General features: G+C 58.3%; 1 protein-coding gene across 16 annotated transcripts in view; it reads right to left on the bottom strand.

Moving 5' to 3' along the window:
* Window positions 1–15,247, bottom strand: part of EXD3 (exonuclease 3'-5' domain containing 3) — a 118,815-nt gene that overhangs the window by 89,385 nt on the left and 14,183 nt on the right. For 12 of the 16 annotated variants that reach the window (XM_063696912.1, XM_063696924.1, XM_063696923.1 and 9 more), the window contains exon 2: window positions 1,841–1,942. The exons of 3 other annotated variants lie outside the window; for them this stretch is intronic. In XM_063696912.1, the coding sequence (XP_063552982.1) occupies window positions 1,841–1,895 (55 nt within the window). In that variant the 5' untranslated portion in view covers window positions 1,896–1,942. Of the gene's footprint in view, window positions 1–1,840; window positions 1,943–15,247 lie in introns of those variants that run through there. One more of the 16 variants, XM_063696918.1, reaches the window with a different exon arrangement.

Genomic DNA, 15,247 nt, shown 5'->3' on the forward strand with positions numbered 1-15,247 from the left:
GGCCATTAGTGTTCCAGGGGGCGCCGAGGCTGTTCCAGGGGCCCTGCTAGCTGGGGTGTTGCACTTTGAAGACATCCCACTCTGCTTAGGTGAAGAAGAGGCTGTAGAAGCCTGTGGGTGCCTGTGCAGGGAGAGTCAGCTCTGTGCTGAGGCGAAGCCAGGGTCCCATGCGCTCCCCGGCCCCGAGGGCGGTCTCCAGGGGAGGTAACAGGGCCTCTTCCCACACAGGTGCAGGCCCGGGGCCCGCAGATGGCCTCAGAGGAGGCGGTGGATGAACGGAAGGGTGAGGGGGTCTGGGCCCATCCCCAGAGGGGCAGGTGTGTGGTCAGGGCCCCACAGGACAGCCAGGGTTGTGCCTGCTGAGGGGGCCACATCCACACCAAGCCCCGCCCAGCTCAGAGGCGGCCCCTCCCCGAGCACGCGGTGACCTGGCTACATCAGGGAAGGCGACATGCCCGGAGGTGCCCCCACAGCCCTCAGCACCCACTGGGACACAGAAGGGGAAGGCAGAGAGGAAGCCCCTGGAGGGGTCCAAGGCCCGAGGAGGCAACTGCGTGGGATAGGGAAACTGAGGCAGAGAGCCTCGGCTGCTGCCATGTGGGAGCAGGGCTTTCACAGAGGGGAGGGCCATGGCCCTGCCCCATGGAGGGGCTGCCAGGCAGGGCATGTGTAGGGTGGAACTGGCCAAAGGCCAGGGGGCGGTGAGTGAAAAGGCAGTAAACCCACAACAAACTGAGGGTCTGCAGCCCAGGGCGAGGCGGCTGGGCCAGGGCCTTACAGCTCTCACTGCTGTTTACAAGGACTGCAGGGTGAAGGACGTGAAGGGGCCCCGGCACCCCCTTCCCACCCTCTGCCCACAAAGCCATGGCCCCGGACAGCTCCCACTGGGGCCAAGCCCCTGCCAGGAGGCTTCCCGCCCCGGCCCGTCCCCGGCACAGAGAGCAGCTGAGGCTCGGGCTGACCCCTCTGGCACTAGGCAGCTCCACTCCTTCCCAGCCGCCGCTTCCCTAACCCCAGCCTCCCAGCCTCCGCTTCCCTAAGCCCGGCCTCCCAGCCTCCGCTTCCCTAACCCTGGCCTTCCAGCCTCCGCTTCCCTAACCCTGGCCCAGTCTTCAACTTGCAGGGTCTCAATCTGTAGGAACAGGAGGGAGAGAGGCTGCACCTCCCCTCGGGCTGTTTATCCTCAGCACTGAATCTGCCAGGGCAGCTGAGCGGGGATGCGGCCTCCCCGGCTTTGCCCGCAGGGGAAGGCGCCTCTCACCTCCCCGGCTTTGCCCACGGGGAAGGCGCCTCTCATTTCTCTTTTTTAACCTGAAAAAGCTGCTGGGAGGGCAGATGTTCTTCTTAATTTGAAGGGATGAAAAATGCCTCAGTTTAAAAAACTAGGAACCCTGGAGGCCACCCTGGAACTGACCGAGACCCAAGAGGCTGTGGGTTCCCTGAGCCCCCGGAGGCGGTGCTAAGCCCCCAAGGGGGTTTCGGGCCCTCCGCCTGGCACCCCGAGGGACAGAGGGGACCAGAGCTCCCACCTCTGCGGCCAGCCCTGAGCAGGTGCACTGTCCCCGCCACCTCCCCCAGATCCTGTCACAGGCCCGGCGCCAGGCCACCCACGCTGGGGCCCAAGGAGGCGGCCTGTCCTGACCCCCAAGGACAACAAGGCCACAGTGGGGCCTCCGGACTCACAGGGTCCCAAGCCGTGGACACTGTAGAGAGGCCCGCAGCTAGGGGCCAGCAGCCTGGCCCTCCTGAGTACACAGTGGGCGCCACCACCGCCCATGCACCCCCACGCACCTCCCCCCACAGCCCCAGGGAGACTCGGCACCATCAGGCTCAGACTCACCCATGCGGCGGCGCTCGCCAGCGGCAGGGTCACCAGCGGGATCTCCTGGGTCCATCCTCAGGGCCGGGCCGAGGACGCTGGCAGGCAGCTAGGAACGAGGATCTGCAGAAACAATCAGGTGAATGCAGAGCCCACTGCAACAGGCAGCCATGCGGAGCCCATGCCCGCAGCCCCTGGAGGTGGTGGAGGGACCTGGTGCCTGGGGGGGGCCCAAGTGGGACCCCCAGTCGCTGAGCATAGCGGGCAGCTCCACACTCCTCTCCCAGCTGGGGTAATGGCTGCCAAGTTTGGACCCTGCATTCCAGTTCCTTGCCAAACCATCCCAGCTTTCAGCAGGGAGGGCAGGGGGTGGGAGGGGCCCGGGGGGGGGGGCACAGTAGACAGACCCTCGCGGGAGTGCAGAGGGGCCTGTTCTTGAGGACAGCGTGACCCCCTTGCCATGTCCCCCTCAGGCTGTGTGTCCTGCCCTGAGGGAGCCACATGGGAGAGAGGTGCTCTCCTCCAGAGGGCAAGGGTGCCTGCAGGACCAGGGACCTCGGAGCGACGCCCTCACGGCTGACCCAGTACGCAGCTCCGTAAGACTCCAGGCAGCCGCTGACAGCTCTCATCCCAGGCAGACCTCAGTCTCCCTCAGAGTGTTTTTTTTTCTTTTCTTTCTTTCTTTCTTTTTTTTTTGGAGACAGAGTCTCTCTGCAATGCCCAGGCTGGAGTGCAGTGGGGCCATCTCAGCTCACTGCAACCTCCGCCTCCCGGGTTCAAGCGATTCTCCTGCCTCAGCCTCCCGAGTAGCTGGGATGACAGGCATGCGCCATCACGCCTGGCTAATTTTTGTGTTTTTAGTGGAGACAGGGTTTCCCCATGTTGGTCAGGCTGGTATCGAACTCCTGACCTCAGGTGATCCACCTGCCTCAGCCTCCCAAAGTGCTGGGATTACAGGCGTGAGCCACCGCGCCCGGCCCCTGGGAGTGTTTTTGATGCAAAACCCTTATCTACGCTTACGAGGGTCACCCTTCTCCTTCAACCTGCTTATGCAAGGCTGCATAAAAAGGCTTTCTTTGAGTGCATAGCTTTAGTTTGAATCACACACAGCAGTTACACAAAGCTCAGCATGTGAACTCTGAATCCTAACACAGGCGTGCAGGAGAGAGCTGTGCCGCCCTCCCCCAGGCAGCCCTCACGGCGGCCATTCCCGGGGAGACGGACCTGTGTGTGTTTCTCAGCCACACGTGGCACAGTCACTTAGAGGCCTTCAGTTTTACACATTACCGACAGCTCCGCCCAGGCAGGGTAAGAATCTGTCTCACCTGTCGGCCAACACGCACCCCTAAACACACAACAACACAACATCCTGAAAAAAGTTACGTGGACATCGTCTGTGGACTCAGGATGTACAGAGGCCGTTCCCAGCCGCGTCACATGGAGGTTAGGATGCCTTTTCCTTTCTCACGCGGGCTACTCCAGACTCCTGCTCCACCTTGGGGGAGGGACTGTGGCTCTCCCACTGCAAACAACGTAAAACTGGATGATATATCTTAGGAAACCAGTTTCTGGGCAACAGGCAGTGTGAGGCCACGTTTCCCGACAGCAGTCAGTGCCCAAGGCAGCCCCAGGACAGCTGCTCCCCACGCTGGAGCCCGGGCTGAGCAAAGTGTCCCATCACGCCGAGGGGGCCGCTGGGGGACACACACCTGCAGGAGGGGCTGCTGGGGCAGCGAGTGTGTGGGCAGGAGGACCCCCGAGCCTCCCAGGACCCATGGCCCCGGGGCTGAGAATACAGTGGAGACACCAGAGGCCACACAGCGCCTGACACACGGCAGTCCAGCCCAGCCAAGAGGAAGGACCCCATCAACACACAACCAGGACCAGACAGCCACAGCTGAAGACCATGCTGAGAGGAAGGCCTGCTCCAGAGCCTCCCGCCAGTTCCAGACCAAGCCCACGAAAGCCGGAGAAGGTCGAGTCCCACCCAGCTTAGGAGGCCTGAGAAAGGCCCTAGGCTCTCCGAAGAGCCCCTGACAAAATATCAAGACACAACCCCAAGTTCAAGGGACTCAGCCAGAAGCTGAACAGCCCACCGGAGCAAAAAACAATGCTCTTCAGAGGACGATACCTAAATCCAGAGTTTCCACAACGGATAATTCACGAAACTCAGCGCATAATAAAAATCACAAGACCTAAAAAGAAACAAGAAAATATGACCCATAAACAAGTGGAAAAACACAAAAAACAGAGAACAGAAAGCAACTTCGAGGAAGGCCTCAAAGCTATTGGTGTTAGCAAAGACTTTAACACAGCGATTGCAACTGTGTTCACAGAATGAACAGAAAACATGTTCAAACAGTTCAAGGGGCCGAGCGCAGTGTGGGAGGCTGAGGCGGGAGGATCACTTGAGCCCAGGAGTTTGAGACCATCCTAGGCAACATGGTCAAACTGTACAAAAAAATTAAAAAGTAGCCGGGTGTGGTGGCTCACGCCTTTGGTTCCAGCTACTCAGGAAGCGGAGGCAGAAGAATCGCTGGAAGCCCAGAGATCAAGGCTGCAGTGAGCCGAGATCGCACCACTGCCTTCCAACCTGCGTGACACAGCGAGACCCTGTCTCAAGAAAACCCCAAAAAACCATGAATAAAGTTAAAAAATATGGTTTTAATGAGTAAAAGGAGAGAAATGAAGATTATATGAAACTACATAAAAGAGCTAAATGGAAACTCGGCAATAAAAAGTGTCATCACTGAAATGTGTTTGACTCAGTGGCTGTGCTTCACAGCAGGTGGATGGCAGATGAGTCAGTGAATCTGAAAACAGATCAAAGAAGGACCAGATTGAAAGAACGAGGGGGAAAGACAGAAGGAACTGTGGCTCCACGGTCCACAGCCGGGCGCCCTCTGTTCCCCTGGTGAACGGCCCCATCTGCAGCACTGCACGCCTGGCTCTGGGGTTCACACGCTTTGTGGAGACACCCATTCCCCAGCCTCTGCCTGCCTCCGTCTGGATGGCTGCACTGTAGCCCTGCTCACCCTGGACCCCCTTCCCTCTTGTCCCCTGCGCTCCCCGAAGTTCACCTCCTAGTTCTAAGGGAGCACCTCTTCCAGGAGCACCTCAGGCAGAACCGCAAGGGAGGAGCACTGACTAGCCCTTTGCTTGTCTGAGAACGTCCCCATGACACATGTGCACCCATGTCCCCAAGACACACAGGTACCCACGTCCCCAAGACACACAGGCAACCACGTCCCCAAGACACACAGGCAACCGCGTCCCCATGACACATGTGCACCCACGTCCCCAAGACACACAGGCACCCGCGTCCCCAACACACACAGGCACCCGCGTCCCCATGACACACGTGCACCCACGTCCCCAAGACACACAGGCACCCGCGTCCCCAACACACACAGGCACCCGCGTCCCCATGACACACGTGCACCCGCGTCCCCAAGACACACAGGCACCCGCGTCCCCAAGACACACAGGCACCCGCGTCCCCAAGACACACAGGCACCCGCGTCCCCATGACACACGTGCACCCGCGTCCCCAAGACACACAGGCACCCGCGTCCCCAAGACACACAGGCACCCGCGTCCCCAAGACACACAGGCATCCGCGTCCCCAACACACACAGGCACCCGCGTCCCTGACACACAGGCAACTGCGTCCCTGACACACAGGCAACCGCGTCCCCAAGACACACAGGCAACCGCGTCCCCGACACACAGGCAACCGTGTCCCCATGACACATGTGCACCCATGTCCCCAAGACACACAGGCAACCGCGTCCCCAGACACACAGGCAATCGCGTCCCCAAGACACACAGGCACCCGCGTCCCCATGACACACATGCACCCGCATCCCCAAGACACACAGGCACCCGCGTCCCCAAGACACACAGGCAACCATGTCCCCGTGACACACGTGCACCCGCGTCCCCAAGACACACAGGCAACCGCGTCCCCGACACACAGGCAACCGCGTCCCCAAGACACATGTGCACCCACGTCCCCAAGACACACAGGCAACCGCGTCCCCAGACACACAGGCAACCGCGTCCCCAAGACACACAGGCAACCGCGTCCCCAGACACACAGGCAACCGCATCCCCAAGACACACAGGCAACCGCGTCCCCATGACACACAGGCACCCGCGTCCCCAAGACACACAGGCAACCGCGTCCCCAAGACACACAGGCAACCGCGTCCCCGACACACAGGCAACCGCGTCCCCATGACACATGTGCACCCACGTCCCCAAGACACACAGGCAACCGCGTCCCCAGACACACAGGCAACCGCATCCCCAAGACACACAGGCAACCGCGTCCCCATGACACACAGGCACCCGCGTCCCCAAGACACACAGGCAACCATGTCCCCGTGACATGCGTGCAACATCCTAACGCGTGCACACCGACGTCCCCGTGACATACACAGACTGTCCCTGTGGCACAGGTGCACCTGCGTCCCCATGACATACGCACACTGCACCTCCACTGGAAGCCTGGCTGTGTGTGGCTGTGGGGCAGGGGTCATTCTCCTGATGGTCATGGTAACGCCCCTCTACTGTCTTCTAGCCTCAGGGGTTGCTGAGAAATCGGATGCCCCCTGACTCGAGTGCCAGCATCTTCTGGGGAGACGCCAGGGCCGTGGCCGGATCCCAGCAGGATGGAAATGGTGTGGTCCCCTGGGGGCTCCGTGGCCACCCTTCTGCATGTGGCTTCCCGATGGTGTCCTGCCCTCCACGCCCTCAGTTCTGTCCTCGGGAACTCCTGCTGTTTAGAACTTACACTTCCTGAGAATTACTTTGTCTTCTCATCTTTCCTTCTCTGCCTTTTTGGGAGATTTCCTGAACTTTATTTTGCAACCCTCTCACTGAATGGTTCATTTCTGCTATCACAAATTTAAAATTATCCACGAGTTCTGGTTTTCTGAAGCTTTTTACGAGGGTCTCCTCTCTTATTCCTGGCTTCTCTTCCTACCCCCCGTATTAGTTCATTTTCACGCTGCTGATAAAGACATACCTGAAACTGGGAACAAAAAGAAGTTTAATTGGACTTATGGTTCCACGTGGCTGGGGAGGCTTCAGAATCATGGTGGGAGGCGAAAGGCACTTCTTAGTGGCAAGAGAAAATGAGAGCCGGGTACAGTGGCTCACTTCTGTAATGCCAGCACTTTGGGAGGCTGAGGCGGGCAGTTCACCTGAGGTCAGGAGTTCATGACCAGCCTGGCCAACATGGCGAAACCCTGTCTTTACTAAAAATACAAAAAGCAGCCAGGCGTGGTGGCAGTGCCTCCCAGGTACTCAGGAGGTGGAGAAAGGCAAATCACTTGAACCTGGGAACAGGGGTTGCAGTGAGCTGAGATTGCACCATTGCACTCCAGCCTGGGTAACAGAGCAGAACTCCATCTCAAAAAAAAAAAAAAAAAAAAAAAAAAGAGAAAATGAGGAAGAAGCAAAAGAGGAAACCTCTGATAAACCCGTCAGATCTCATGAGACTTACTCACTATCAGAAGAATAGTGTGGGAAAAACTGGCCCCCATGATGTAATTACTCCCCCTGGGTCCCTCCCATAACGTGGGAATTCTGGGAGATACAATTCGAGTTGAGATTTGGGTGGGGACACAGCCAAACCACATCATTCCGTCCCGGCCCCTCCAAATCTCACGTCCTCACATTTCAAAACCCATCATGCCTTCCCAACAGTCCCTCAAAGTCTCAACTGATTTCAGCATTAACCCAAAAGTCCACAGTCCAAAGTCTGATCTGAGACAAGGCAAGTCTCTTCCGCCTACGAGCCTGTAAAATCAAAAGCAAGTTAGTTACTTCCTAGATACAACGGGGGTACAGGCATTCAGTACATACAGCCGTTCTGGGCCGGGCGCGTTGGCTTATTCCTATAATCCCAGCACTTTGGGAGGCCGAGGCGGGCGGATCACCTGAGGTCGGGAGTTTGAGACCAGCCTGACCAACATGGAGAAACCCTGTCTCTACTAAAAATACAAAATTAGCCGGGCGTGGTGGCACCCACCTATAGTCCCAGCTACTTGGGAGGCTGAGGCAGGAGAATCACTCGAACCTGGGAGGTGGAGGTTGCAATGAGCCGAGATCGCGCCATTGCACTCCAGCCTGGGCAACAGAGTGAGACTCCATCTCAAAAAAAAAAAAAAAGTTCCAAATGGGAGAAATTGGACAAAACAAAGGGATTACAGGGCCCACGCAAGTCTGAAATCCAGAAGGGCAGTCAAATTTTAAAGCTCCAAAATGATCTCCTTTGACTCCAGGTCTCATATCCAGGTCATGCTGATGCAAGAGGTGGGTTCCCATGGTCTTGGGCAGCTCTGGCCCTGTGGCTCTGCATGGTACAGCCTCCCTCCCAGCTGCTTTCACAGGTGGCGTTGAGTGTCTGCTGCTTTTCCAGGCACATGGTGCAGGCTGTTGGTGGATCTACCATTCTGGCATCTGGATGACAGTGGCCTGCTTCTCACAGTCCCACTAGGCAGTGTCCCAGTAGGGACTCTGTGTGGGGGCTCCCACCCATTTCCTTTTTTTTTTTTTTTTTTTTTTTGAGATGGTGTCTCCCTCTGTTGCCCAGGCTGGAGTGCAGTGGCGCGATCTCAGCTCACTGCAAGCTCCACCTCCCAGGTTCACACCATTCTCCTGCCTCAGCCTCCCAAGTAGCTGGGACAACAGATGCCCGCCACCATGCCCGACTAAATATTTTTGTATTTTTAGTAGAGACGGGGTTTCACCGTGTTAGCCAGGATGGTCTTGATCTCCTGACCTTGTGATCTGCCTGCCTCAGCCTCCCAAAGTGCTGGGATTACAGGTGTGAGCCACCGTGCCCGGCCCCCACCCATTTCCCTTCTGCACTGCCCTAGCAGAGGTTCTCCATGAGGGCCCCGCCCCGCAGCAAACTTTTGCCTGGACATTTAGGTATTTCCAAACATCTTCTGAAATCTAGGCAGAGGTTCCCAAACCTCATTTCCTGACTTCTGTGGACCCACAAGCTCAACACCACGTGGAAGCTGCCAAGGCTTGGGGCTTCCACCCTCTGAAGCCACAGCCCGAGCTCTATGTTGGCCTCTTTCAGCCACGGCTGGAGTGTCTGGGACACGGGGCACCAAGTCCCTAGACTGCACACAGCACAGGGACCCTGGGCCCAGCCCACAAAACCACTTTTTCCTCCCGGGCCTCCAGGCCTGTGATGGGAGGGGCTGCCATGAAGGTCTCTGACATGACCTGGAGACATTTTCCCCATGGTCTTGGGGATGAACATTAGCCTCCTTGCTACTTATGTAAATTTCTGCAGCCAGCTTGAATTGGTTTTTCTTTTCTACTGTGTCAGGTTGCACATTTTCTGAATTTTTATGCTGTTTCCCTTTTTAAACATAATTCTTTTTTAGTTTTGTTTTTGAGATGGAGTCTTGCTCTGTCACCAGACTGGAGTGCAGTGGCATGATCTCAGCTCACTGCAACCTCTGCCTTCCTGGTTCAAGTGATTCTCTTGCCTCTGCCTCCTGAGTAGCTGGGATTACAGGTGCGTGCCACCACGCCCGGCTAATTTTTGTATTTTTAGTAGAGATGTGGTTTCACCATATTGGTCAGGCTGGTCTTGAACTCCTGACCTCGTGATCTGCCCGTCTCAGCCTCCCAAAGTGTGGGGATTACAGGCGTGAGCCATTGTGCCTGGTCCCAGAATGCTTTTAACGGCATCCAAGTGAGCTTTTGAATGCTTTGCTGCTTAGAAATTTCTTCCACCAGATACCCTAAATCATCTCTCTCTCAAGGTCAAAGTTCCATAAATCTCTAGGACAGGCACAAAATGCCGCCAGTCTCTTTGCTAAAAGATAACCAGAGTTACCTTTGTCCAGTTCTCAACAAGTTCCCCATCTCCATCTGAGACCATCTCAGCCTGGACCTTATTGTTCATATCACTATCAGCATTTTTGTCAAAGCTATTCAACAAGTCTCTAGGAGGTTCCAAACCTTCCCACATCTTCTTGTCTTCTGAGCCCTCCAAACTGTTCCAACCTCTGCCTGTTACCCAGTTCCAAGTCGCTTCCACATTTTTGGGTATCTTTTCAGCAATACCCCACTCCACTGGTACCAATTTACTGCATTAGCCTGTTTTCACGCTGCTGATAAACACACACCTGAGACTCAGAACAAAAACAAGTTTAATTGGACTCACATTTCCACATGGCTGGGGAGGCCTCAGAATCACGGTGGAAGGCGAAAGGCACTTCTTACATGGTGGCAGCAAGAGAAAATGAGGAGGAACCAAAAGTGGAAACCCCGATAAAGCCATCAGATCTCGTGAGTCATATTCACTACCATGAGAACAGCATGGGAAAGACCGGCCCCAGGATTCAATTACTGCCCCCTGGGTCCCTCCTACAACAGGTGGGAATTCTGGGAGATACAATTCAAGTTGAGACGTGGGTGAGGACACAGCCAAAGCATATCACCCGCCGTGGGAGACCCTGTGGCTCGGCTTGGCTCATTTCCTGCAGGATCCCCGGCGCTGACCCCTCTCCCCTCCATGGCAGTGTGGGGACTGCTATGCGTATCTGAAAGTGAGGCACTAGTCATCTGCTTGGAAATGGGTTGGGGGCACCCCAGGAGTGGGGCCCCACTGTGAGTGACCTGAGGGGCCCCGGAAGATGCAGACCTGACCGCGTCTCCTCCCGGCTGGTCTGTCCAGGAAAAAGCCCTCCCAGCCGCACCTGCCAGCCACTGAGTTTGGGGGCACAGGCAGGGAGCTGCAGACCCCGTTCCTCTGCAACCCTCCCCACCCCCAGTCCAGCGGCAGCAGCAGCCAGCACACCCTGGCCCAGGGTCTCCGAGGGTCGGGGGCCGCGGGGTCTGGCAGCACCCCATGAAGGCCGCCCCAGGTCCGTTTCAGCCCTCCAGACGCCCGTACCCAGGAAACCTGGGCCTCCATTCCCGAGCCCCCCAGTTTTCGCCTCTCTCCTTCTCTTTGCCCCTAAGGGATTTTGCCTTTTTAATTCTTTTGCTGTCACCTTAATTGGCCTCGGGGGAGATGGACCAGCAGGCCCGAGATCCAGGGTCTTAGGGCTCCTCCCAGCAGGGCAGACCCAGCCACGCAGAGCCCACCGCCAGCTTCCAAGGGCTCCAGAAAGTGGTCGCTGCCCTTCTCAGAAGGCCCTCTCCACCATGCCCAGAACTGTGGATGCCCCAGCCTGGGCTCTTCACCAGGAAATGAAGGGGAAGACAGACCTGTGGGATAGGGGTGGGTCCCTGGGCGGGGCAGTCACACCCCCACGCCATCTCTGCATAGACCCCGAAGGATGAGGAGTGTCCTCCAGGGCCGTACAAAGCACTACACACAGGGCGCGAGTGACAGGGACGTGTGTCCTCACTGTCCCAAGGCTGGGCTGCAGCTCTGAGACTGGGTGGGGAGGGTGGGCCCCACTCCCTGGGTCTCCTCCCTGGGTCCTCACGGGTCCCCCCATGTGCGTCTGTGTCCTGATCTCCCCTTCTTGTGGTGACACCAGTCCTACTGGATTAGGGCCCACCCCAACGACCTCATTTTACCTCTGCCAAGACCCCATCTCCAAATACAGTGACATGGCACCTAGGGCTTCAACATGGGAATTTGGGGGGAAACAACTCAGCCCACAGCAGATCGCGGGTCCTTCCCCAACAGAGGCAGAGGCCCCCCACGCCAGCTCTCGGGGAAGGGTCAGGGAGCCCACGAGGCCTCTGCACACTATTCCCTCCGCCTTCATGAAAGAGGCGTGCCCATCTCCCAGATGAGAAAACTGAGCTCAGCCAGGATCAAAGCAGGTCTCATCCCAGTCTCCTCACTCTACCACTCTCCATTTTTATTTGCTTTTTATTGCCTCGGCTGCCTATAAAGGCAATTATGCATGTAATACAATATTTGGAAAACTACATTTGCAAATTCTGAAAAATCATGCACATCACATTGAAGTAGATCAAGTTCCTGATAAATGTTAGAGTTAGCCTGACTCAGTATGAGCCTGGCTTCTCCCGCCTGCTGGCACAGGGGTGGGTACCATGCACGTAGTCTCCCCGCCCTGCCCACCATCTGCTGCCCTGGAACCCTTGGTGGGACCTGCTGCCCACAGACACCTTGCCCGTGCCCCAATGCCAGGCAGAGGCCTCTGTGCTCTGAAGAGTGAATAAAACATGAAACTGGCTGGGCATGGTGGCTCACGCCTGTAATCCCAGCCTTGTAGGAGGCCGAGGCAGCAGGATCACTTGAGCTCAGGAGTTTGAGACCAGCCTGGGCAACATAGTGAGACCCCATCCTATGAAAAAAAAATCAGCTGGGCGTGGTAACATGCACCTGTAGTCCCAGCTACTCAGGAGGCTGAGGTGGGAGGACTGCTTGAGCCCAGGAGGTCAAGGCTGCAGTGAGCCAAGATTGGGCCACTGCATTCTAGCCTGGGTGACAGAGCAAGACCCTGTTTCCAAAAAAAAAAAAAGAAAAGAAAAGAAAGAAAGAAGAAAGGAAAGAAAAGAAAAGGAAAGGAAAAGAAAGAAAAGAAAAGGCAAGGAAAAAGAAAAAAAAGAAAAGAAAAGAAAAAGAAAAGAAAGAAAAGTGAGGCCCCTGCACAGAACCAAGGTGGCTGGCAGCAAGTTATCTGGAGCTGAGAGCTGGGGGCTGAGTGCAGCCAGGGCGGGGTGAGCCTCGAGACACCCCCATCGCACAGGGAGGCCCTGACAGGAGGCCGCTCCACCTCTGTTTGTCTTGTCCCAAACGGCAGAGGCGACGGCTGCTCTTGGCCAACACTCCTGCCCCTGGCGTGCCCCGTGGCCGTCCGGAAGGTGGACTTGGCTTCCTGCACCAACGCACCCCTCGACCCCCAGACGGCAGCGGCATTAGTGGCGCTGATGGTGTCTGATGAGCAAATGAATAAAGGCAGCAGGTCCCCCACCACCACCTCCACTCCCACGGGCACTCCCAGCGGCCTCTGGAAACTTCCCTGGGCTCTCAGTACTCCCCCGGCCACAGCCTCAGTGGGCGGTAGACCCTCTCCCCAGCCCTCCTCTGGGGTGTCTGTGCCCCGACCCCCACCCCAGGCCGCTCCTCAGCCCCCCCCACTCCCTTCCAGGAGTGCAGCCCGGCCCCCCTCAGCAGGCTGGGGACGGCCTTGCGCGCTGCGGGGACCCGACGGGGCAGCCCCAGCCAGGCTGTCAGGCTCCGAGAGAAGTGCGGAGCCAACACTGCCTCCCAGCGTCCCAGGGTCCTGTGACCGGGAAGGCCCCGCATCTGCTGCACCCGGAGTCATGGAGGCCAGAACGCTCGCCAGCAAACCCGCCCGTTCACAGACGCACGGGAGCGGGCGGGCGGGGGCGGCCTGCGGAGCAGCCAGTCCCGGGCACCCCACGCCGACCGCCGCGCGTCCGGGCCGGTCTCTGGGCCCCTCTGCTGGTGGAACCCGGCAGCGCCTCCTCCGTCTCAGCCGCGTCGGTCCCAGGTGCCTGAAGTCCAAGCGCCTCCTCTACCCGCACGCCCAGGCTGGGTCTCCGGTTCCCACCAGGCCAGCGCCGCAGGCAGAGCCCAGCCCGGCGGCCGCGGCGAACACGGGGAGGCCCCTCCACCTCTGTCCGCCTGCCCTAAACACCGCAGAGGTGACTGCTCCCCCGCGAAGCCCACCCACCTGAGGTCCTGGCCCCCAAGGGGCCATCTGCCCCTGGCTCACCGCAGGCCCTTTCCTGGGGGCCTCTGTGCCGTGCAAAGGGCAGGTCTCGGGCTCTGTCCTGCCAGCCCCACAACCCAGAACCCAGCGTCCCCGCCCTCATCTCCCGGGATCCCTTGGCTAAGGGAGGGTGACTGGTGGCCCGCAGGCCCTTCAGAGGGTCCCTGACAGGGAAGGATGGAGACGCAGCTCCAGACCCCGGAGTGCGGCCCCCCAGACACACCCACGGCCGTCCACCATCCAAGCATAAACCCCAACGCACTGGCTCCTGGCCTGGTTCTGAAGACGGCCCAGCTGGAGTGGGAGAAGTGCCCAGTGCTTCCGTCACTGGAGCCCACGGGTCCACAGGCATTCGAGGTCTTGGATGCGCTGGCTGGACCCAAGGACACACGCGGGAGGCGGGAGGGGCAGAGCAAAGGGTCTGGGGGGAGGCCGGAGGGGGCTTTCCCTTGGGCACCATGGACACCCCAGGCCCCGCAGCACACAAATGCGGAGCCTCAAGCCTCCAGGGGTTTTCCAGCCTCACGCCTCCGGGGGTCTCCCCAGCCTCATGCCTCTGGGGATCTCCCACCCTTATGCCTCCTGTGGTCTCCCAGCCTCACGCCTCCAAGGGTCTCCCTGGCCCAACCTCCTTGCTGTGTCTCCAGAAAGCTCTGAAGCCCAGCCCCTCCTCCACATGTTCGACTGCACTGCGTGGGTGTTTTACTAAAACCCAACAGTGACTCTTCCTCTGGGCGCCTGGATGTGTCTCCTCCAACATTCGGCCGGCCCTGCACGTGCCCCAAAGCTCCCAAGGGGCTTTTAAGAGGGCTTTGCGGTGGGGGGGCTGGGCATGGTCACTCACGCCTGTAATCCCAGCACTTTGGGAGACCGAGGCGGGCGGATCACGAGGTCAGGAGATCGAGACCATCCTGGCTAACACGGTGAAACCCCGTCTCTACTAAAAATATAAAAATTTGCCGGGCGTGGTGGCGGGCGCCTGTAGTCCCAGCTACTCGGGAGGCTGAGGCAGGTGAATGGCGTGAACCCGGGAGGTGGAGCTTGCAGTGAGCCGAGATCCGGCCACTGCACTCCAGCCTGGGCGACAGAGTGAGACTCTGTCTCAAAAAAAAAAAAAAAAAAAGAGGGCTTTGGGGGAGACAGCAGCCCCTACTGCCCCCACACCTCCCCCCAGCTGCTCAGCAAGGCCCTCCAGGGACGTCCAGCACAGCTGAACCCGCCCCTCAGACCAATGGTAACCCCAAATCTGAGACTGGGGGCCTTTTATCTGCAGTCCCTTGAGTGGCCTGTGAGTTCCAAGATCCTCTTTAAAAAAGGTAGAGCCTGGAGCCAATCGGAATGGACAGACCCACCCTGTACAGGGAAGCCAGGCCAGCGGGCGCACAGGCCCAGCACCCAGGCGCAGCTTGCCTCTCACCATCAGGCTGGGTCAGCCCCTCTCCACAAGTCTGCAGGGCTGTTTTTGTCCCTGAGCTCAGGATGAACTTGTACAAGGCCCCGATGGCACTCACTTTGCTGATCAGCCCGGGAAGGGGGCAGTCGGCCTGTCCCTTCTGCGGGAGGGCGGCTGCTATAATTTAAAGTCTGGCCCTCTGAAACACGCTGGAACTCCATCACCATGCTGCGGCGTTTCAAGGTGGGGCCTTGGGACGTGCCCGGGGGGTGAGGATCCTGCCCCACTGGAGGAATTAATCCATTCATGGATTCCTGGGTTATCACGGGA

This window comes from Gorilla gorilla, chromosome 13 (assembly GCF_029281585.2).
Source record: "Gorilla gorilla gorilla isolate KB3781 chromosome 13, NHGRI_mGorGor1-v2.1_pri, whole genome shotgun sequence".
In the NCBI taxonomy this organism is placed as follows: domain Eukaryota; kingdom Metazoa; phylum Chordata; class Mammalia; order Primates; family Hominidae; genus Gorilla; species Gorilla gorilla.